Genomic DNA, 24605 nt, shown 5'->3' with positions numbered 1-24605 from the left:
TTACTCTGTCAATGACATGTGGCAAAATAAGCATGCAAAAATAAAATAAAAAATAAAATAAAAAATTACATCTAGTCTGGTGGGACCCCAGTGCATATTTAAGTCTCACTGTTGATGCTCAGAATGAATCTAAGGAGCAGCGTGTTGTTCCTGGACCTCACCCAAGTGGTGACTGTAACAGAAACAGACTGTAACAAAAACTGGAGGGACATGTACTAGCTGCCTGCCACTGCCAGGAAGGAAAGAATGATGTGCTTAGTGTGTAAGTTGATGTGTATCCACACTTCTCTTGTTCTGGAAACCACTGGAGGTTATGATCATCGGCTGACACTGTTCCTGGTTTTGTTCCAATGGTCATATATGGTCAAGAACTAAGTCTCTGCATTCTTCACCGCAATGCATTATGATGTCAAGATGATTGCCTGAATCTTCCCAAATGTGTAGGCTTGGATCTAGACTTGGTAAGTTGGGCTTAGTTCCAACTGAAAGCAGATGTAAGCTGCCCAAAGAATTTTGTTGTAGGGGGCAAGAGGCAAATGCTGTGAGTAAATAAATAATGAGACTTATGTCGTGACTAACTTGTCAATGGGGACCAAGTTTAATGAACATTGTGGATCCAATCCATTGAAAAGTCAGAGTTGAGGAGTGACAATGAAGGGACGGCCTTTGCACGTCCTCTCAAGTCACTGTTCATTCTTGACGCAGGCATGGAATGATGAAGAGAAACCAGTTGGCTGACTGTGGATCGTACCTTCTGAAATATAATGTTTGAAAACGAGATATTTTTAAAAATAATTTAAGTGGATTCAGACTTATGAATGCCTTCTAATTCACAAATCATCAATAAAGCAGCATGTTAAACTTATGCTGTGATATCTTTCATTCTGGGTGAGAGCCAGCGACATGCCAAGGGATGCAATGGAGCCCTTGTGCCCCCAATCTGCTTCAGAGGGTCCCCCAACTCTGCAGAAGTAATAATAATAATAATAATAATAATAATAATAGCTCATTTATACCCCGCCAATCTGGCTAGGTTTCCCCAGCTACTCTGGGCGGCTCCCAACAGAATATAAAAAATGCGATAAAAGATCAAACCTTAAAAACTTCCCTAAACAGGGCTGTCTTCAGATATCTTCTAAAAGTCAGATAGTTGTTTATTTCCTTGACATCTGATGGGAGGGCGTTCCACAGGGCCAGCGCCACTACTGAGAAGGCCCTCTGCCTGGCTCCCTTGTAATTCACTTCTTGCAGTGAGGGAACCGCCAGAAGGCCCTAGGAGATTTGAGCAGGGGCCTGCAGGCGAGGAGAGGAAGCCCTATTTGCACAAGTGGGGTGCCAAAAACATTGGCTATCTCCCCACGTCTTTATTTAACAGGTGGCAGCTTCCTTATCACCCCTGATTTCAGGGCATAATGAAAGAAAGCCGAGATAAAGTGAAAGACAAGGCAGCTAATGGCAGATTGTAAATAAGCTGTCCATTTCAGAAGGGGGCAAAACCGCACAAGGTTGATGTTACTTCTGTGCATCTTTATGGGGGTCGTGCCCAATTTATTCTGCATGTCAGCACTCGTGTGTGTGATATAGATATATACACATACACACAACACCATCCTAGTTTTGGTCACTCATTAAATACTGTGCTCCTCTTGCTTTATCAGTGATATATTAAACTGTCTGCTTTTCACTTCAGCAATGTATTGTCTCTTCACAATTGATATAAATGTTACTGATGGACCTTGACTTTCCAGCTCCTGAGATGGATGTCATATAAATGAGAATGCTTGGGAAATTTGGTGCTGACACAGAATGGTATGATTAGGTGCATAATGTGGGCATCACAATTTGCAATGCATCCTACAGAGAAATAGCAGAGTTCCATGATTTAACAAGGATTGTGGAAATATGCAGCCCTCAACACCATTTATGAATTAATCAGGTGCACAAGCACCTCTTATGAGGACTTCATGCTGAGTAAGGAAGTCGCCTAGGGACATAATACTAAAAGACCCCTACAAAACTCATTAATAGAAACTACATCTCCTTATTTTTAATTTAAATATATAATAGAAAAAGAAACAAGTTATCACTGGTTATCGCTGGATTGGAATTAGAAAATCATATAATGCAAAAATTACAAAAGTTTTAAGGGGGGGAACCTTGAATAAATACATATTTTAAGGGTACACCACACCAATTCCACCATGGCAATGTCAAAAAGTTATATTTGTTCAATGATGAAAATATCGTTGCTGTGCTGGGCACTTATTTTGATTATAAAAGCCTTCATTTTATTGCCGTCGTAGGTGCAGGCATTTTGTAGCAAGCACAATTCACCTAGGTGAAATTTAAATAACCATTAAATACAATAAATGGCTGTGCCCAAGTATTACTGTCTTTGGAAACTGGAGGTGAGAGAGGGGAAGAGGTAAAATGTTTAGTATAACCTTTTGGTGCTAGCCTCAAAGCAGCCAAAGTTGTGTGAAGTCACTATATTTTTACGTAGCTATTAAGGAAGTACGTTTAAATGCTACCAGGCAGTTCAGATAATATAAAATTTCCAATACTGCCTTCGACTCGAGTCAAGGGTACACTTTAAGAGTTATTAGCACCCAGCAAAGTGTGTTAAGTCTGACATTCATGATGTCTCAGTTATTAAATAGATACCAGTACACGTACTGATTTTCTTATAAAACTTAATAATGATAATGACCTTTCCGTTTAGAATCAGGCTTTCAGCGCGGAAAACACTGACAGATTTATAGAATTTAATGCTAGACACAAACTGCAGATCATTGTCAGGTTTTCCCATATAGAGAATTTGAAATGTATTTTTCACTCTTGGTCTTGAACATTTCATGTGTCATAATGACCATCAAATGTATATATTTCTATGCATAGCTAGCATAATCGACGTTACACTCAATTTATCATTTGATTTATTGCCCCTCTGCACCACTGCATTATTCCACTGAGATTATCTGCACACTATAATGCCTCTTAATAGAAAAGATGAGGTGATTCTGTCAGAGAATCGACTGCCATTACTAAACAATTAGAGATGTTTTGGTTTATGTCCTGTGCTCCTCAGATAAATTTGCTGTAATACATACCATAGCAATGGGGAACATAGGAGATGTCCCTGTTACACTCATTTCCCCTCCACCACAAGAACCTGGCTGTGGAGAATTTTTCTCTCGAGGCCTAAATTGAGAGATTGTTGTGACTCAGCACATGAGCTAATATACTGGCACATAAGTACGTGCCATCAGATTTTAGCTATCTAATAAAGCAGCATGGTGCTCTATTTTTTTTATTTGTTTAAACAATTTATCTACCACTTAACTACAATGGTCTTTGAACAGTGTATAAGAAATAAAATACAGAAATGATAAAAATTGGTTAAAATGGGGGGGGGGGGCACCAAACAGATTTCAATTAAAATGCCTGCTGGAACAACAACAACAACAACAACAACAACAAAGGTCTTCAGTAAGCGCCAAAAGTTCAATTGGAATTGGCCTGTCTAATCTCAGCCATAAGGAGTCTGTAGAATTTGACCCACAATACTGAATGCATGGGTCTTAGTGGATATGAGCCACATATCTGACTTATGGTGGACCACTAAGTGTGACTCCCCCCAAAATCTCAGTGACTGAGAAGGAATATAAGGATTATATAATTCTATATGGTGCTGGAGGAGACTCTTGAGAGTCCCATGGACTGCAAGAAGATCAAACCTGTCCATTCTGAAGGAAATCAGCCCTGAATGCTCACTGGAAGGACAGATCCGGAAGCTGAGGCTCCAATACTTTGGCCACCTCATGAGAAGAGAAGACTCCCTGGAAAAGACCCTGATGTTGGGAAAGATGGAGGTCACAAGGAGAAGGGGACGACAGAGGATGAGATGGTTGGATGGTGTTCTTGAAGCTACCAGCATGAGTTTGATCAAACTGCGGGAGGCAGTGGAGGACAGAAGTGCCTGGCGTGCTCTGGTCCATGGGGTCACGAAGAGTCGGACACGACTAAACGACTAAACAACAACAACAAATAGACCAATTTATCATATAAACGAAACATATTATCATAAATTAAAGTCCAGCAGGTTGTCCTTGTTGTTTAAGGCCTTGTAAATTAAAACAAGAACATTGAACTAGGCATGATATCATATGGGTAGCTGGTGTGAGCTTTTGAGAACTGCAGATATGTGCTAGGCAGTGATGGATTAATGGCCATTGGCATCAGTTCAGCAAAGGATACCAGGCAGAAATGATCTGGACCAGTTAGACTCCACTGCTTATTCAATTGGCACAAAAGAAATATGGTGCAAACCTATGCACAGCTTTCTTAGTAATATACACCTGTTTAGTGATAAATTCTGCAGTGTGGAAGCTCATCATGACAACACCTCCCAGTCACGTCCAACCTGGAAGAGTCCATAGTCACACCTCTAAGAAGAGTCTAAAATGTACAGTGCTGTGATTATTTATATATATTTCTCACCCAAGGAGAAACAATACATAATGCCAACTTATGAGGTCAGCAGAAATTGATAAAATATTATTTTAACAACAACAACCATCACCACCACGAACATCGTACACCACCCATCTGACTGGGTTGCCCCAGCCACTCTGGGTGGCTTCCAACATATACAAAAAGATAATAAAACATTGGACATTCAAAACTTCCCTATAGAGGGCTGCCTTAAGGTGTCTTCTAAAGGTTGCTTATCTCCTTGGGAGGGCATTCCACATGCTAATCTGCACAAACAACAGTCAACCCCCAAAGCCCTTTAATCATCTCATTCACTTCCCAGAGCAAGAAGGGCCCATCAATCACCTTGATGCTCCAACAGATCAAAGTGGGGTAAGGGGGAAGAGTGGGGGGACAGCGGCAGCAGTGGGAGATGCCAGTGAGTGGGGTCCTGAGTCCTACACATTTACTGCCCCTGACCCTCCACTTCGTGGAGCCTTCACTGAAGTTTGCCTACTGGTGGATTAGCTCTGACAACACTATGCCAATCCTCAAAAGCACATTTAGCAACATGCTTAAAAATCACAGAGTGATATACTGAAACGAGCCCATTGCTACCACTCAGTGGATTTGTAACTGGCTGACTGACCGGACCCAAAGGGTGCTCATCAATGGTTCCTCTTCATCCTGGAGAAGAGTGACTAGTGGGGTGCCACAGGGTTCTGTCTTGGGCCCGGTCTTATTCAACATCTTTATCAACGACTTGGATGATGGACTCAAGGGCATCCTGATCAAATTTGCAGATGACACCAAACTGGGAGGGGTGGCTAACACCCCAGAAGACAGGATCACACTTCAAAACGACCTTGACAGATTAGAGAACTGGGCCAAAACAAACAAGATGAATTTTAACAGGGAGAAATGTAAAGTATTGCACTTGGGCAAAAAAAATGAGAGGCACAAATACAAGATGGGTGACACCTGGCTTGAGAGCAGTACATGTGAAAAGGATCTAGGAGTCTTGGTTGACCACAAACTTAACATGAGCCAACAGTGTGACGCGGCAGCTAAAAAAGCCAATGCAATTCTGGGCTGCATCAATAGGAGTATAGCATCTAGATCAAGGGAAGTTATAGTGCCACTGTATTCTGCTCTGGTCAGACCTCACCTGGAGTACTGTGTCCAGTTCTGGGCACCACAGTTCAAGAAGGACACTGACAAACTAGAACGTGTACAGAGGAGGGCAACCAAAATGGTCAAAGGCCTGGAAACAATGCCTTATGAGGATCGGCTAAGGGAGCTGGGCATGTTTAGCCTGGAGAAGAGGAGGTTAAGGGGTGATATGATAGCCATGTTCAAATATATAAAAGGATGTCACATAGAGGAGGGAGAAAGGTTGTTTTCTGCTGCTCCAGAGAAGCGGACACGGAGCAATGGATCCAAACTACAAGAAAGACGATTCCACCTAAACATTAGGAAGAACTTCCTGACAGTAAGAGCTGTTCGACAGTGGAATTTGCTGCCAAGGAGTGTGGTGGAGTCTCCTTCTTTGGAGGTCTTTAAGCAGAGGCTTGACAGCCATATGTCAGGAGTGCTCTGATGGTGTTTCCTGCCTGGCAGGGGGTTGGACTCGATGACCCTTGTGGTCTCTTCCAACTCTATGATTCTATGATTCTATAACCTTTGCCATGTTCTCTGGCAAATGTACACGCTTGGACTACAATGTCTCTCTAGAGGAGAACTGAGATGAGTGGGCTTCTTGGTTTGCTTTCACAGTGACCATCAAACAATATTTGTGGTAACAAAAGATTACTGTTTTTCTTTAGGAAAAAGAAACCCCGGTTAAGAAATAAGAAGTGTGCTATGAAATGTATTGCTTAAATTGTACTTTCCCAGAGCAAAGTCTTCATGTTACTAATGAGCCAGTATGCAGGAGATCATGCAATAACACTGTGCTGCTATTGGCTGCCGATGCCCCCAAAGGCTCGAAGTGAGTATGTTTCTCTGTTACGGTTTGGCCCAGGAAATGTTATGTGTCCACAAGTCTCCTTTCAAAATGGCCACATCAGCTCGAAACCTTTCAAGAAACTCCTTCATGGGCTATGTTTACATAATTACATAAAACAATGTAATGCTGAAGATCTGGAGGCACAACCTTTTATACTAACATCATGACTGTAAGAAGCAAAGAACAGTAAATACTTGGGTTTCAAGGAACTGGAGAATGTAAAAATATTGAACGTATTATGTTTGAGAGGAGCCAGTTTTTCTTGGGCTTTGCAGAGAAACTTATGAGTTCTCTTGTTACAGACACTCGGAACTGCTAACTACCAAGAGGCAATGTGGTTTTCACTGTGTTTCATACTATCGAAAAATGAACCCTATCCTTTAGCTATTCCTACTGTTATATTCCTGTGGCTGAAAATCAAACATAAGAAATACCAGATCAGGATTAACTGTGCCTTGAAATTAATGAGTGAACCTATTTACAGTGTGGGTATTCAGGCAGAAGATGTACCTTAGCCTAGCTGGTAAATATCCAGCACCCTAGACAGAAGAAACTATAGGAGGTCCAAATGCAGCTAGGCTGGCTTAACACATTCGGAAGTACATGGAGCTATGCATATTGCCATCCCGATAATATTCCCTTCCCATAAGACCATTAAGCCTGGAGACTAAAATTATCTAATTGCACCTTTGGCCCAGATTCAGCAAGAGCAATCGGCACACTGAAGTAGACCTCTGATAATGGATCTCAGGGATGGATCATTCTATATACAACCACTTGCCTCAGGTTGTTCTCCTTTCCACATGCAGCCCCCAAAAGAATTGGAGAGGAAGAGCCCTACCTATGGGCCTCCCCTCTGCCTGTGTCTGTCAAACAATTGGATAGGTGCTATCAAAGATGGCAGCATCAATATCTTTTTAGCTGTGAGCAACTTGTGTGTAACAGTATATACACTGGTTGAGAAATTTCTTTATATGTATTTTTAGGCTATCTGAATGGCATGCGCGCGCGCGCACACACACACACACACACACACACACACACAGAACTTTTTTCCCACTGAAACTTGCCAGAACTCAGTTCCAGCACCTCTCAGTTGGGTGCCATTGCCATTATAAGAGATCAAAGGAGGCATTCATGGGGAGCACCTCTTTTTCTAGAAAAATACTACACATGTGTGTGCGTGTGTGTGTCTAATTGCATACAATAGGAAAGAAAGATACAAACATATCATAATACGTGTTGTCAGGTGCTGGCGTGGTTGCTCGAGAGCGAACAGGCAAGACTCCCACCAGTCTTTTCCAGGTTTTATTATCTGTACAAAACCTTTACAGTGCAGAGCGTCTCAAGTCCATGTCTGCTCAGTCGCTAGCAGAATCTGGGAGTGGGCGGTCCTTAAACTTTCCCCAGCATAGCAGTCTTTTGACCCCAATCCTACGCCTTCCCTCTCTGCGTGTAAACCGACTGCGCAGAGAGCGCGTGGGCAAAGGGGGACCTGCCTCCCCCTGGCTTTGCTCAGGCTCGGTGTTGCAGCTCTCTCTAGCATCCTCCAAGGCCTGCATCCCTTCCCCACTGGAGGCGGGGCCTCCCTCCTCTCCGGAGGAAGAGCTGCTTTGCACAATCTTCAGAGGCTCCCTGTAACTCAACTGCCCTTCCACCTCTCGCCTCTGAGATGATGGCAGTTCCCTGACACGTGTGTTAAAAAAAGAAACAAGTAATGACACACAAACAAGTAATGGCATTTGTTTAGGACAACATCGTGTCCCCACTGGAGATTATCCTTGGGAAAGGTTTAGAGCTCAGTGGTAGAGCATGCAGCAGGTTGCAGGTTCAACCCCCATCATCTCCAGGTAGGGCTGAGAGAGACCTCTTTCTGAAATCCTGGAGAGCCACTACCAATCAGCATAGCCAGTACTGAACTAGATGGACCAATGGTCTGGCTCAGTATGAGGTAATTTCCTGTGACAATCTGTCAATCCAGGATACATCAGGTTTGGTAACCTTGAAATTCAAGTGCTCTGTTTATCTTTGCAGCGCCGCTTACTGGTGTTCACATGTATCATGTGACAACTCACTACAAATGTCATGGATGGGGAAGGTGTGTAACACCAAGGAGAAAAATGAATAATCAAAGCACCAACTTATATTTGTTAAAATCAGTTAAAGTGACAGAAAACAGTTTAGTAGTTTAAGAGTTAGAAGGAATAACTGAACACCTGTAAATTTCTTCAAATTAAAGGGAACTATTGTACTTTCAAGTCATCCCCTCGTGCTCAGTCATTGAAGAACACAGAGTTGCGCATAGATCAGAGGACCACAGTTCTGGCTCAGCACAACAAGGTGAGCGAAACGCTACCTGCCTGCCTTTTGTTAGTTCATGTCACAACCTTAAGATTACTTTCTGATGATGAACTGCTGCCAGGGCATTGAAGCCGCTGTTTGAAAGAGCTTTAAGATTGTGAAAGCCCAGAGCCCAATTGCCTTATCCAGCATTAACAAACTATTTTGAAGGGTGGGTGGAAAGGCACGAACCTGTTCACATGAGATCTCATAGCTGATCAAATCCAAATGTATTGGGCAGCTAATTTAATTTCCAGAGGGCATGACAGAATGCCCCATTGACAAGAGAGCCTCTCGCCTCATACTGACTCTGTCTTTCATGGATGTTTCCTTTATCAGCATCCTCAAGCAGCTAAAAATGAGAAGAAACCGAAAGACAAAATTGAAGAGAGTTGCCCTACTATGTGACTGGCTTCTTGAAGTCATTCTCCTAAGCCACCACCTGGCCGCTTCCAAGTCTGCCTACCCATTGCCCTTGACAATGTGCTCTTGATGCTTTTCAGCTGCATTGATACCCTGAAAGCCAAACTAGATGCGGTGTTAATTGTGAGAATGCAATACATTTCTTTCTGTTATGAAAACAAAAACCACTGGCAAAGTCTGATCAATGGGAGGTTCCCTTGAAATATAAACAGTAGCTTTGAAGAGGTGATTTTTGTCAAGGCTGTGAAAGGGACACAGAGAGTTAAATTTCTCTCCCCTTCCCTATCCAATAGTCCCAAGACTGTTCAGGGTCACCCACAAAGGCCATTTAAACAGACGGTTTGGGAGTTGGATAATTCAATACCCTCCACATTTCTCCAATGAAAACAGGGACATCCTCCCATACCCTCCAACATTTCTCCAGTGAAAATAGGGACATCCTAAGGAAAAGCGGGACATTCCACGATCAAAACAGAAACTGGGATGGCTTCTCTAAATCAGGGACGTCCCTGGAAAACAGGGACACTTGGAGGGTCTGAAATGGCCTTTTATGGCCTTGCAAGAACCACCCACTTCTAGGGCAATATTTTCCTGACAAAAGTTGCTCCAGCTGGCCATTCCCTTTTATTTTTTTTTAAATGCACTGCCTTTCTCTTAAATTCAAGCAATCAAATGTAATGTTTCGTTCACAAAATTCATAATTTCCCCCTTTTATTTAGGTTCAAATAAACTGATCTCTGGGATATTTGTTTATATCCCATGTAATGGAGCATTTTAGTTCATGGCCCAGGATGCAATGAACTGCTATTAAATATGTAAGAGAGGGGAGGGAAACACTGCTAAGTATTGAAACTTTTAATTGAAACTGATAGCTGATATTTTTACAGTCTCACAACCCCACTGTCATAAATGCAGTTTCAGTGTGGGATCCATTCCCTGATTTAATTGGCATTATCTGCTAATGCCAAGGCAGAGCAGCATATTTTAAAATGTCGAGATGGATCGACAAGGAGACAGATATATACAGAGGTGGACAAGATGAAAAGAGAAAACAGGATACTGATTGCACAGACTAAAGTCTGATTTCCAGTTATTTCCCAGAGCCAGGCTGTGCATAATCTGAAACAGTTGCCCTTAAAATTACAGGAGACAACTGCTAAATAAATAAAGGGCCATAAAATAACATAAAATAGAGCATCACTGTTGGATGGAATAAAATATCAATTTGCCATGTGTTATTAATGCCGACATTTGAATAGATTCCATATGATAATTCCTTCAGTTTAGTTTAACAAGAGCAAAGATTAGAGGCTTTTCTAAAATCATCATGAAGTTCATGCTGTTTTTTTAGGAGCCAAAATATAGCGCTGAGTTGTGAGCCAATTTAGCTCTGTACTTGAGAACAAAGAGTAATTTTTTTCCGCTCAGCGCTTCTCAGTGGATATGTAGATGAGCTGTGAGATGCTGCCTGCCTGAAATATTCAGAAGTGGATTCCCAAACAGAATAAAAACTGTAATGTAGAACATATCATAGCTTCCCACCCCCCTTTGACTAATTTCTAGCTCTGGGCTTTATTCTTTACAACATTGCTTCTATGACTGCTGGCTTGTGGAACCTTTCTGGGCCCGGTTGGCTTCTCAGCTGCATAAGGCATACTCCAGTCTCTTAACCATAAGAAGAAAGAATTGCCTGCAGCTCAGCCTAGTCTGAGTGGCACATATGGCAATTGATTAACTACATGCGCTATCAGAGAATTTCAGCTACATTTGCCTGTTCGTTAATTATCTTTTCTCTTAACTTCCGATAGTCAAATGCTCAAATGGAGTTCCGGATCTACTTCGGTGTCGAAACTGGTGTCGGAATGCATGCCCTTTTTAAGATAAAGGGAATACACAAAGGGTTGGAAGGCCACCCTACTAGCATCCTCATGTCAAGGTACTTTTCTTGGGTCGTCCCCCCCCCCCCAAGTATAGATTGTGGCAACCTATTACATGGGCAGAAGAGTGTAGACTTTATGCAGTAATGCGGCTAATCCATGCACATCTGTTAATTGTCAAATCATTTATTCAGGTACTCAGAGAAGTCTAGGACACTCAATAAGGACTTGTTCCTCCTCTCCTTCCTTTAATGTAAAGGTAAAGGTAAAGGGACCCCTGACCATTAGGTCCAGTCTTGACCGACTCTGGGGTTGCGGCGCTCATCTTGCTTTATTGGCCGAGGGAGCCGGCGTACAGCTTCCAGGTCATGTGGCCAGCATGACTAAGCCGCTTCTGGCGAACCAGAACAGCGCATGGAAACACCATTTACCTTTCCGCTGGAGCGGTACCTATTTATCTACTTGCACTTTGACATGCTTTCGAACTGCTAGGTTGGCAGGAGCAGGGACCGAGCAACGGGAGCTCACCCTGTCACGGGGATTCGAACTGCTGACCTTCTGATCAGCAAGTCCTAGGCTCTGTGGTTTAATTGCTTCCCATCAAATATATCAAAAGCGGCGGTTTCACAATAAAAGCATCAGCTATAAAAACAATTATACAGTTTCTCATACACACACACACACACACACAAACACATATGTATAATGATGTGAAAACGATTGGAGGCCCAATACAGACTGGAATAAAGGTCTCTGCTTAAAAGGCTTGTTGAAAAAGCAAGGTGTTGGACAAAAGAAGCAGGGCCTGTCTGATATGTACCAGGAGGGAGTGACCATTGCACTTCATAGCTGATATCAGCCAACTTTTTTCTAGCCAAGTCAATATGGTGGCTAGGGCCTCATTGATAGAGAGGCGTCTTCGAGCTGCCTTGAAAGAGACAGTGGTCAATCCATTGCTTAAAAGACCATCATTGGACTCTGCTGAAACTGGCAACTAAAGGCCAGTCTCTAATTTGCCATTTCTGAGTCATAGCCAGGCACTTTTGGATGAAATTGATCACCTGGATCCATATCAGTCTGGTTTCTGTCACAGTTTTGGGATAGAGATGGCCTTGAACCCTTTGTAGACTACTACTACTACTAGTAGTAGTAGTAGTAGTAATTTACCTTTACTAATTCATAAATGGAAATAACTAAATAACTCCTGTACAGTCTACCAAAACCAGTTACTTCCTTTGACACACCACTGCCCTGACCCACCCTTCTGTTGCTCTACCAGGTACATAAATGGCCAATTCACCTGACTAAACACACCAAAGGTTTCTAAGCCTCTCTTTCCCCATCCACATCCTTGCTATTTCACCAAAGGATGGACGGAAGACCACCCTAGTCTCGCTCTGGGAAGACGAGGTAACAAAGCCCACTTGTTAAGCCCCTGCTTCTGTGACTGAGATGGGCTAGTCTGCTTGAGTAGGCTAGATAAAAGCCCCCCTCCTCACCAGAAGAACAGAATTCCTGACCTTCAGCCTTGCATCAACCGTTCTGGTAGACATTCCTCTGCACTGTCCTTTGGTCATGCCAAACAGCAGAGCAAGGTAGTGTTTATGATCAGAGGGGATACAGGCAGGAAGAAGGTTAGCCTGCCAAAGAGGCTGTTAGAAGAGGTTCAACACTGATGGAGTCTGTGGTGTCAAAGGATTGGAGATGCGTACACCCACTCTTCTGAGAAGCCAAGGAACCAGGCCTCCTTATCACCCAAAATCTGCCTCAAATAGGGGACTATTGCGAGGGCATTGACACCGCAGATGCTCAGGCAGTGCAGTAATTTAGGATTAGGATGCTTCTTTCCACCTCGACTAGATTGGTTCCTTCTGTCCCAACATGGAATAAGCTCATCTTAAATACCAAGCTCTTTCTTGACAGCTCACAAGCTGTGGGAGGGAAAAAGAAAGCAGCCTGCGTCGTTTTACCGATTGTTCATTTAGCTTCAAAAGGTGGATTTTCTAAACAGCATTTTCTACATTGTTTTTTTCCCCCTCCTGTTAATTCATTTTAATTCCATACTGCATTTTCCTGGTTTTAGGGCTGGGAGGTATACTGTACATGCACTGCATTTTGCAGGGTTTTAAAAGGCTGCTTTAATGAATTCTTAATTACATTATTCAAAAGATCCATTATTCAGTATTCATCTCACTTCTAAATGAAAGTCTTTACCTGACATATGAATGAAATGAGTCTAAATGCTTTGCATGCCACCTAGGGATTCATAATAGACTCCTTGCTGAATGGCAGCAGCAGGTCCCCCCCTTTTTTCTGCTTTAAATTTACAGGGATTGTTTGTGGAGATGAACAGATATGAGCTACTCTGCCAGACCCTAAACTCTCTCCAGGCACATTCTAAACCTCTTAGTGCCTGGGAGATGAAGGTAACGCCCTAGTTATTGCAGTGGCAGGTCTGGAAGCCGAGAAGCTGATAAATGGGAGCAGATACCAATCTAACAGCACAATCTTATACACGTCTACTCAGAAGCAAAGATGAAGGAGAAATTAGAATTCGAATCGCACATAATCTTCCCAATCTTCCCCAGTTGCACTTGCTGAACAAATACATAAACTGAAACACAGTTCAAAATCCGAATTTTGCAATGCGTTTCTCCAGCCAACCAGTGTGTGCAAAAACGTGTTGTCTAGGGTAAAGTGTGCATTAAAATGCTCAGATCAGTGAAATTTACACACAAAAATTCATTACGTTGGGGAAAATTGCTCTGCAAAAATGTTTGCACTGGACAAAATGCCATACAAAAATGTGAATATTTGGAGAAATTCGCCCTAAAGTGATGATGAAATTTCAAGAGGGCCAAACAAATAAAGTGATATGGAAATATGAATTAGAAATATGAGAAACCAAAATTGACAGATTAACACAATCCCTACTTAGAAGTAAATCCAACTGGGTTTGGTGGGGCTTAATCACAGGTAAGTGAGGAGAAGATAACAAAATGAATTTTGTGGCACCTTAAACAGATGAATATCAAACAGATTTATTGTTATACAAATCTGTGCTGTAGAATGTAGACGTTTGTGCCAAAATAACATTACAATTCTAACCGTGCTTACTCTGAAGCAAGTATCACTGTGGCCTATCCCCAGGCAAATGTATAGAGAACTGAAGTCTATGTATCTACATAAAGGTACCCTTGCCCGTACGGGCCAGTCTTGACAGACTCTAGGGTTGTGTGCCCATCTCACTCAAGAGGCTGGGGGCCAGCGCTGTCCAGAGACACTTCCGGGTCACGTGGCCAGCGTGACATCGCTGCTCTGGCGAGCCAGAGCCGCACACGGAAATGCCGTTTACCTTCCCGCTAGTAAGCGGTCCCTATTTATCTGCTTGCACCCGGGAGTGCTTTCGAACTGCTAGGTTGGCAGGCGCTGGGACCGAACAACGGGAGTGCACCACCCCGCCGTGGGGATTCGAACCGCCGACCTTTCGATCGGCAAGCCCTAGGCGCTGAGGCTTTTACCCACAGCACCACCCGCATCTCTGACAGTAAATCCCACTGAACATGATGGGGCTAATTTTTGAGCAAATATGCATTGAATTGCACTGCCAACCTACTATTGGTCTTGCAAGGTACCACAACTCTTCTTTGTGTTTGCAGCAGCAGACTTAGAATAGCCACCCCTTTAGAATTTGCATCCAGATGATTGTTTTACTGTGCAATAATAAAAGACACAGTTGTTGTAAATAGCCACATGTTCAAAGCATCTGTTGCAGGGAAATGACATTTCCCCAATACTGAGCCTGATAGAGAATAAAATCAACAATGATTTTAATTATGGAAAGAAACAGATGGCAAAAATGCAGTATAGTCACAAGTGGAGCAAGTGTAATGTTTTAGATCAGCCTGATAATGTTGACTTTTCCATTCTGTCCACCATGATACTTTAGTATGAAGCAGAAGAAAATGCAAATATTAATATATGGGGTCATCTATATTTTTAAAAAGGAGAGTACAGGAAGATTTCATGAGCGTTAAAAGTGAAATCATCTTCTTGCTTGTAAGGTGTATGACAGGGGTGGTCCAATGGGGGCGCAAACTGATAAAAATTGGTCAGGAGGTGTTGAGGCCACTTTGTGCCCATGTCTTAAGTGCAGCAAGGCTGAAGTCTCAATCTCCCAATGGATGAATTGCTAGCTATAGATGCCACCCACCTTAATAGACCTATTTAAGAACTGTAATCCACACAAGAGACTCAGTGTGTCATGGCTCCAATTATTATTTTCCTCAATTATTATTTCCTTTCTTTATTCCAGTTTTTACTGTGATGAATTTCCCAAAGTCAAAGTACAGGTTTTATTATATGCTGATTCCTTTCCAAATATCTGCATTTAGTAAATGGACATTTTAAACAAGCGACAATTTGGGAGTCTGACATAAAATGTTGGACCCAATCATAACAGGTGGGGAGAGATTTTTATTTCATTTAAGAAGTGGCTTCTTCCGTGCTCCCTTTGTTAAAGTGAGGAATAGGTGTTGCCTATGTGATCCATACTACAATGATAGAGACTTAAAATGGTTTAATCGTCCTCCCTGAGGAACCTTGGAAATGGAACTTCTGTGCCTGAGGCCAAGTCAGATCAGATCCTGGCTTATTAACCTGGTTTGTTAACTGTCATTAAGCCAGAATTTTCTGCTTCAGATGTTTATGGGCGAATGTTGGCTTAATGTAAGCCAAGATTTCCACACCAAGACCAGTGTGCAACCAGAAAAGGGGAGGGGTTTGTGAATCTCTGGGGAAATGACTGAGCATAGTGAGAATCTTGCCTTTGTGTGTCTAGATTCAGTAGAAGAAAAATGGTCCATTTTCCAGTTCTTTCCTTTAAACACCATTGTATTTGGTTTGGGGTTCCTATTAGGTAGGATAGACATCATTGTCAGTGCCAACTATATAGAAACCACGGAAAATAATGACTTATTTCTGTAAGTCAATTGCATCTAAGCCTTCTCTGTAGAATACAAATATAACAACATATAATAACACATTCCTTAACTTCCTGGGTACACCAGAAAGACTAAATGAGGACATCAGGAAGTTTAAAAGAACCATTTGATGTGATAACAGTGTCTTTATACTAATATGGTGTCTAATTTCCTGTCTTTCCCTCTTAGAAATTTTTTTTATTAAAATGTATAATCACTTCCTCTATTTAACTGTCATTTGAGCTAAAAAAAACCTTCATTTTTTTTAATGGTGCTGTCTTTTGTCATTACAACTGCAGGAATTTCAAACTAGTATTTGAAAAGATACAGCCATAGGTAGAATTTATCAACACAAAACTATACCTTGCTCAAATCTCTGAGTGCTGTTTTCAATGGATTTTATCACTCAGGGGAAAGAAGTGTGATTATATAGATAAAGGATCCAAATGAATGCTCAATAAATAAATAAATGGTCTAATAATAGCCAAGAAATTCTGAACAATACTGCTCAAGGAGTAACAACTAAAGGATGATTCACAGGACTGAAAATTGTCCTTAACTGTGCAGGGAATTGAATGCCCATTTTAGCTGGCTGTGCTGTAAAGTGGGTGTCAGATTGCTGCATAATGCGGCCAGAAGACTGTGGTGCTATCAGGGTAAAACTTTCTTTTTATATAATATTTTTTATTAGTTTTCAATTACAATAATCCCATAATAGCCACATTATAACAATGTCAAATTATAATACAATTAATAATATCAATAATTGATATGAGAAATTATACAATTTAGGTGGCCTCCGGCGTGATAGAATTGATGGTTTGACGATTTACAGGGTCAAACTTTCAGGCAGAAGCCCATGACCCACCCCACCCCAATTTAGCAAGGCTGACCTACCACATTGTGAAGTAAGCAAAGCAATGTGCATTACAAACAAGAGAGGATCCATCCCTGTAAGATCATGGAGTTCATAGTCTGAAATTACCTAACAGCACTGCTGTCAGGATATTTTTTCAGCATGCATTTAGGAATGGTTAGGGTTGCTGTGTTGGGATGGTGGGGCTGATGGAGGTCAAGATGGGCAATAGTGTATCTCCCCACCCTACTCCCCACTGGCCATATGAAGGTATGGAGCCATAGGTCAGCTGGCATGTGCTATTTTAAAGCTTTAAACTTGGAGTTAACGTGGGGTATAAAACTACACGCTCCAAATCACCTAACCTTCTTAGCTGCTTAAAAGAGTATATAATCTGCTCAAATATTATACAACCTTTGAAGTGAAACAGTGAAAATCATCCGTGCTACCAGTCTTCACTCTGCCTCAAGGTTTATTTGCCGGGACATTTGGGTCATAGATCTGTTGCTGTTGTTGTTGTTTTTCTTCCTGAATACTGAGCAGTGGATTACGCACCTGAGCTTTGCTCTAGCCAGGACTTCTGGAGCTTATAAATCTTGAATTCACTTTCAATTATTCTAGGGAGAGAACACACCTACAGTCATAACTTTAGTTGTCAGGCTCATGGCACCTGGCTATTCAGAAGCCAATGCACCAATTTTCTTCTTTGTTTCTTCTTGAAGTTTCATTCCAGACATTATACACATACATGTCCACACACATTTAGTGATTAACTGCATCCTGCCAAGATCCAAAACAAGCTTACCTAAGTTTCTACTATCTGTCTGTTTGTCTGTCTGTCTACCCATCCATGTCTTTTCATTCATGTAAAAGAGCAGGAATTGTTGGTACTCAAGAATTTCACTGGTACAGCACAGTAAGAGATAGAAACTCTTGTCCCTCCAGATGTTAAACTCCAGCTTCCATCTGCTGCAGCTAGCATGGCCAATGGTCAAGGATGATGGGAGTTATCATCCAGCAATATCTGGAAGGCCATGTGTCCCCCATCCCTATTGTCCAGAATGAGCTCAGGTTGAGGCCTCTACTCTGCCATGAAGTAAATCTAAGCTACCTCATTGGGTCATTGATATGACTAACTCTTGGCCCCTGCTCTGGGTTCTTGAGGTTGAGCAACAAGGGAAACAAGACTGCTTGCTGCCAAGTCTTTTACTCCACTATGCTGGTGACAAATGACTAGTCAATGGCCTGGTTCACACTTGATAACTGCGGCGGCAAGGATGACTTTCCATTGCCTATTGCCATAGAGAGACCTTTCATGTCACCTCACCTCAAACCCAACAGTTTTCAGTGGAGTCTAGTTACACAGAAGCTCCGAGTCTCGGAGGCTGTCATAAATCCTGAACACACTTATGGAAGAGTAAGTGCCAGCGAAATAAATAGGGATTACTTCTGAGTAGGTGTATAAATGTTGAGCAAGGAAGTGATGAATAGGCATGTGTGAAGCTGCCCAATGGAAGAGCAAGGAAATATGTTACACAGGGCGGGAAAGCGTGTTACACGGTCAATTTTCAATTTGCAAGCAAATCGAGGCAACTCATGATTCCACACAGCGCCCTCGTCAAGCCCCTCACAATATGCTTCTGATTAGCAGTTGCTCAGTTTTATCCTGCTGGTGCCCTGCACTGTGGAGATGTTTGTCTCCCAAATTGTAGATTCCTTTTGAAAATCCTTAGCTGCCTTACTTTTGCACCACACAATCCAATACACAAATAGCATTGTGCACATATGGAAGTCTTCATGGCGACGCATACATATTCCCAGTCAAAACTATTTTACAAACCCTAATGCTTTGCAGATGAAAACACAGAAAAGACGACAGTTTTTAAACGGTAATGTTTTTTGACATTGTTCAATCTTGTTTTAGTAATTGACATAAACATGTTTAAAAAGGACTATTAATAGAACGAGCATGCCTGGTTTTTTTTTTTTTTAAAATGTTTTCAGTGCTGTACAGCTGTAGAATTAGTAATCATTACATTCTTCTGTTTGTGATTATTTGGCTACTCCTGTAAATAAAGAACCAGCCATTAAAATATTCTCATTAATCATAAAAATGCCATTGTCTCAACTGGCTGCAAGAAATTCACACTGATCTCTGCCTTACCTTGTTGCTGTTATGTGTCTTCTTTTTCATATGATTAGTATTATTAGTGGCGGTAAAATATGGTTTACCCCACAGGTAATTGAGGGAAATTTTCATATTGTAGCTCATCAACTTTGAGCTTGTGTATTCTGCCTCCAGACCTATGTTACATAACAATCTGTGCCTGAAATGTACCCATAAAATTGGTAGCAGTCCAAAGTATCTGGAGTTGCAGGGCAGAAAGATTATATTGGTGGCCAGCTAATAGCTGGAATAATCTTGAGCAGCTTTCCTCAAGATGTTTTGGACTACAAGTTTTATTATCTTGGAAGACAATGTGCCTGTTTGAGACTTCTGCTTTGTTTTTGTTTTTTTAAACTCAAACTTTAACGGTGCCCTTCATGATAACCTCTGGAAGTATTGGCCTACAATTTGGCAGGCTAAAACTGCTCTGGAGGTACAGCTAGACAAGCAAATTTCATCTATTTCCTGATTATAGTTTACTTTGAGCTGTTGTGCAACAAACTCGCTCCTCCCCCCCAAAAAGTGAACTTTTTGTGACAAGGGAAATGACAGGGGGATGCAGTGGGAAGGGTAGGATAACACTTGCTTTGAGGCAATGTCATCTAACCTGCCCACAAAGAAACCAGAATGAATGCTCATCGAATAGCCAACATTGTCTAATCTCTCAGCAAACAAATCAGGATGACTGCCCAATAAACAGGTTGTCTGGAAGTGCTCACTGTCCCTTCATGCCAACAAGGGAGAGCCATGTGTGGGGCACTGCGAGCCTCAGGACGCAATGGACTACAAACACATTTTTGTGTGTGTGAACATGGAATTTAAAATCTCATCGCCCCATAGCACCCATTCTATCCTCCAGTTCGTTTATCTCGTCTAATCCTAGAAATTATTCACTCTGCCCTTCTTTTCAATTAGACTCCTTTAAAGGAAAAAGAACCTCAACGGAATAGCAGGGAAGTTAAATTTGAAATCAACTGAATGCCCTCAATTGTAGGGGCATAAGGCGCTTTTCAGCTCAGCTTCAACTTTGTCCCTAATGAGGGTCCTGTGGAAAAGCTCATTCAAAGATCAGAATAGGCCAGACTGTTGTGCATTTCAGCTCCTTCCAGGGAGTTCAGTCGAACAATTTCCCCTTGTCAAATGGTAGCAACAAAATTCAGGTGATCTAAAACTGATCATTTTAATTCTGCCATTTAAGTGTAATTGTAATTTTATTTTATTTGTTTTTATCTTTTCTAAAGCACTCCGAGAGGTCCAAAGAAAGGTGTTTTACAATTGCAAGTGCTGGAAGTGATTGACAAATTATTTTACAACTGGCACTTATTATTCCTTTTATTAAGAATAAAGTGGCTTTTAGAGCAAAAACAATAGGGTGAAAAGGGGATCTTTTATGCACTCATTACAAATAGAAAATTGGAAAGGAAAAGTTGTAATAAAAGCTAAGGGTATAATCCACCAGAAAGTTCTCCCCTGAAAGCTCCATTGAAATGAATGGGAACTTTGTACGAGTATTCATTTCAGTGGGGTGAGCATAGGAGGAATTCGTGGCAAATTGTGCTCCAAATGGTTTTATCAGTGCCTGCATTTCTCACGTTGTGTGTTAAGAAGCTGTCAAGTAATCCAATGGACGGACAAGCAGTGGTCCTTTGGTAGGATCAGAGAAAGATTGCTTTAAGGAGTAAATGGTAGACTAAGTAACCCACCTCATCATAGAAAGCTGAAGGCCCTGATCCAGCTAAGGTCAAGCATAACTAGTAAGTAGGAATGGGGAAAAATTCAATTCACATTTATAGGTAAACCTACCTAATTAACATGTTTCTGAATTTTTCAGTGCAGTTTTCTAGCCATGCAACATGTACAAAAATGCATATCCTAGGGTAAGGTGCATAAAATGCATATATGGCTGAAAACATAATGCATTTTATTGCAGAAAATTGCTTTGCCGGAAGGGATACGTTAGGCAAAATTGCATACCAAAATGTGCATATTTGGAGACATTTGCATAAAAATGCCGAGTAATTTTCATGATGACTTGCTTAAAAATTGGAAACTGATGTGGATATGTGGAAAACTGAACTTCAGATTGGAAAAAAAACAGCAACCGAAAGAAACAGAAATTGACAAATTCTCCCATCTCTACGAGTGAGTCATAACTCTCATTTAACCCTACTGGAACAAATCAGTAAATATGAATTTCACTCCCTGCTGCTTTCAGTGGAACTTAGTGGTGGCAAACATTAGCTGGATTGAGGCTACTGTACAGAGAAGCTTCTTTTAAAAGTTGTTTTCACTTGGGATTGTTGTTGAAGAAAATGCATTACATAAAAGGCTCCTCTTCAACACCTGCCATGTTTCTTTCAAATCACAGTGCACAGGGATGTACATTACTTTTAGGTGCATGTACATAACACATTTTGGCCCTACTCTACGTATATGAACATAATGCATTGCATTCCTTCCTGACAATTAAGAAGTCAGATTCTGGCAGCACCTGTCACTTGGGGTCATTGCTGGGTTGCTGTTTTAAAGGGAGGCAGGAGATGGGCTTGGATTCAGTCCTAGAACCTTCATTCAGCCAGGAATCATCTCTGCATACGGCTGCCAATCCAACAAGATTTATATTCAATAAGGGAGCTACATTTGGAAACATAAAATCCAATTTAGTGATAAATTAAGGTCTTCAGGGGCAAATATATGAGCTAATCTTCTTAATTGTCAGGTAGGTGTGTGGAGCAGATGTTGAAAAATCTTCCATCTTTTTTGCAGATGTTGAAAGCAGATGCTGTACAAGCTAACGCAATGCCTAGTTTTCAAATGAAGCTCCCTTCTTGAATATAAATCTCATTGGATTGGCAAAGGTATGGAGACACAGTTCCTGAATGAATCCACCTTCTAGGGCTGAATCCAATCCCATCTGTCATCAGAACCTAGGGGAATGGTGCTATCAAATGAGTTTCTTTATATGTTTTTCATTTTGGTTACTATGCGAAACAAGAGTGCAATTTTAGACAGGCCTTTGAAGAAGCTGACTTGCAAGTATGTGTTTTAGTTGGTTTAAACTGCTTGTTTTATAGATGTTTTACCTGCTTTGTTTTTATACTTGACTTATTTAGTATGCTACTGCTTTTTTAAAAATTGTATTTACATTATTGCTGTTATCGGCATTGAGCATCATTTGGTGAAAGGCACAATAAGTATTTATCTAACAAATTTCCTTGCAGGCCTTTTGCATATGTCTTCAGCAGCTTTAGCTGTCCCTACCAGTTTGCTGTCATCTGCAAATTTGATGAGCATCCCCTCAATTTCCCCAAGATTATGAGGAACTATTAGTGAGCACTCTTTGGGTTCAGTCAGTCAGCCAGCTACAAATTCAACTAGCAGTTACCTCATCCAGCCCACATTTTATCAACTTTGTCAAAGCCCTCATTGAAATCAAGATACACTACATCCACAGCATTCCCATGATCCACCAAGCTTGTAACTCTGTGGAAAAAAGAAATGAGATTTGTCTGGTGTGACTTGTTATTGAGAAACCCATGTTGGGTCTTTGGAACCACAACATCCTTTTCTAAGTGCTCACAGATCAACCATTTAATTATCTGTTCTAGGAGCTTTCCTGACCAGTCTGTAGTTACACAGGTCTTTCTTTTTATCCCCCTTTGAAGATAGAGACAACATTTGCCCACCTCTAGTCTGCAGGTACCTCACCTCTTCCTCAATAGTTCTTAAGGATTATAGACAGCGGCTCTGAGATTACATGCACAAGCCCCTTCGGTACCCTTGGGTACTAAATAATCATTGGAGAAGAGAAAGATGGGAATAAGCAAGATATAAGGGGAGAGAACGAAAAGTGTATTATGACAGAAAGATACACAGCAGGAGCCAGGATCGTAAAATATACACTGACTATACCTTTGGTGATGGAGCACATCAAAGGATAAACATAGTGAAAAGACAATGGGATTCACAATGAGGAAGAACATGCTGGCACTCGAAGACTCAACTGAATACGTTACAGGAATAATTTGTCTCACCAAAGACAGTGATTTGTCTGCCAGGAGTAATGTTAAAGGCAACACTGAGAGGGAACAGACTATATATATATATATATATATATGCCATAAGATTGCTTCATTTGGAGTGCTGGGTATAAATGACATTAAAGTGGGAGAGGGGGAGCATGTTTGCAAGATAAAACCAAGACATCTTACTTGAAGGGGTGTGGGGGAAATCATATGTTAAAGGGTGCTTTCATGTTTGCACTGCTACTTAAGAGATGACTTTCTGATGATGATTAGGGAGTAAATTAATGGTTTTCTAAATGTAGATAGGATGGATATGTGCAACCTGCGGATAAGCAAGAGTGATTTGAAACTAGGGGAGGAGACAGGTTGTCTCTTAAAAGAATGCAGCAGAGCAGACAACTGCTGAATGGGAAGATGAAGGTGGTAATTATTTAAGCGCTTCCTTGATATCAAAGCAGAGTTAACTTAACCCTCCCACCAGTGATCTTGCTGCTTGCTAGAAAGAGTTTTGAGTCATTGTTGCCTACTGGATGAGGAAACCGACAATGTGCTTTGCAAGATGTAGGCAACGGAGAACATACAGTAGTGGCTCAGTAGCTCTTTTCCTGGAAGCTGTGAGTTTGAGCCTCTCTCAGACTAAGGAGAAATTCACACCATGCCCATTTGAGTTGGAAAACTCAAAGGCTGTTCTGTGTGATTTTTGTTAGTTCCGCTCACTCATATGGTGTGCAAGATACTAAAACTAACACGTTTCAACGTACCACTTCACATATGGCCCAATGTTTCACCCTAACACGTGATTCAGATCTGCTTAAGAGGAGAGGAATTGGATGGGAAATAGAATTGGTCATTCCCTGATAGTTGGGAATGAAGAGAATATAATTTCACTCGGTCATTGAGACTTGATGTTGGCTTTTCTTTTCTTATCTCTGCAGATGCAATCTCCTGGGTGACGTGGACGCCATTAGACAGTTGAATACACATGTGTACTTCATCCATTTCGCTCTCTTCCACATGGCTCTGGATACTGGCAACCCACGCTATGCCACTGGTCTTGTGGAAACAGGGATTCATTTTATATTTCACATTTCACTATTATTATTTTTACACCATTCTCTGTAGGCCAAACTAGGTGTGACATGAAAGCCAGATGTATTTATTCTTGTATCCTAAACCTTCATATGTAAAACAGGTGGAGACTGTCTCCTTTTCTAAAATGAAATGGATGGGGTGAATCCTCTCCTACCTCAACTCATTGTGCTTCATTGCTTCAGCCAATTTTCTCCTGGGCCACCCATCACTCGTGCTAGAAGTGTGCCAGACTGGATAAAAACACTTGAAGCAATGGAGTGCAGTTTGGTAAGGTGGAGAAGGAGAGGTGTCTCTCACCTCAACCACAGTCTTCTTTTGTCTATATAAAAATGCATCTACACAGTATCATACCACTTTCTACG

At 41.5% G+C, this 24605-nt stretch overlaps 1 protein-coding gene across 1 annotated transcript; it reads left to right on the top strand.

Moving 5' to 3' along the window:
* Nucleotides 1–471: 471 nt before the first annotated feature.
* LOC310659339 (uncharacterized protein) lies at nucleotides 472–24543 on the top strand. Its single transcript, XM_083402561.1, has 5 exons — nucleotides 472–541; nucleotides 6370–6463; nucleotides 8721–8821; nucleotides 11053–11180; nucleotides 24087–24543. Exons 2-5 carry the CDS (start codon nucleotides 6382–6384, stop codon nucleotides 24271–24273), a joined length of 498 nt encoding a protein of 165 aa, XP_083258687.1. The 5' UTR covers nucleotides 472–541; nucleotides 6370–6381; the 3' UTR covers nucleotides 24274–24543.
* Nucleotides 24544–24605: the final 62 nt, after the last annotated feature.

Source organism: Podarcis tiliguerta (assembly GCF_965153285.1).
Source record: "Podarcis tiliguerta genome assembly, chromosome: 10".
Lineage (NCBI taxonomy): Eukaryota > Metazoa > Chordata > Lepidosauria > Squamata > Lacertidae > Podarcis > Podarcis tiliguerta.
Note: the sequence above shows the minus strand (reverse complement) of the source record. Positions and strands in the feature narration are given on the sequence as shown.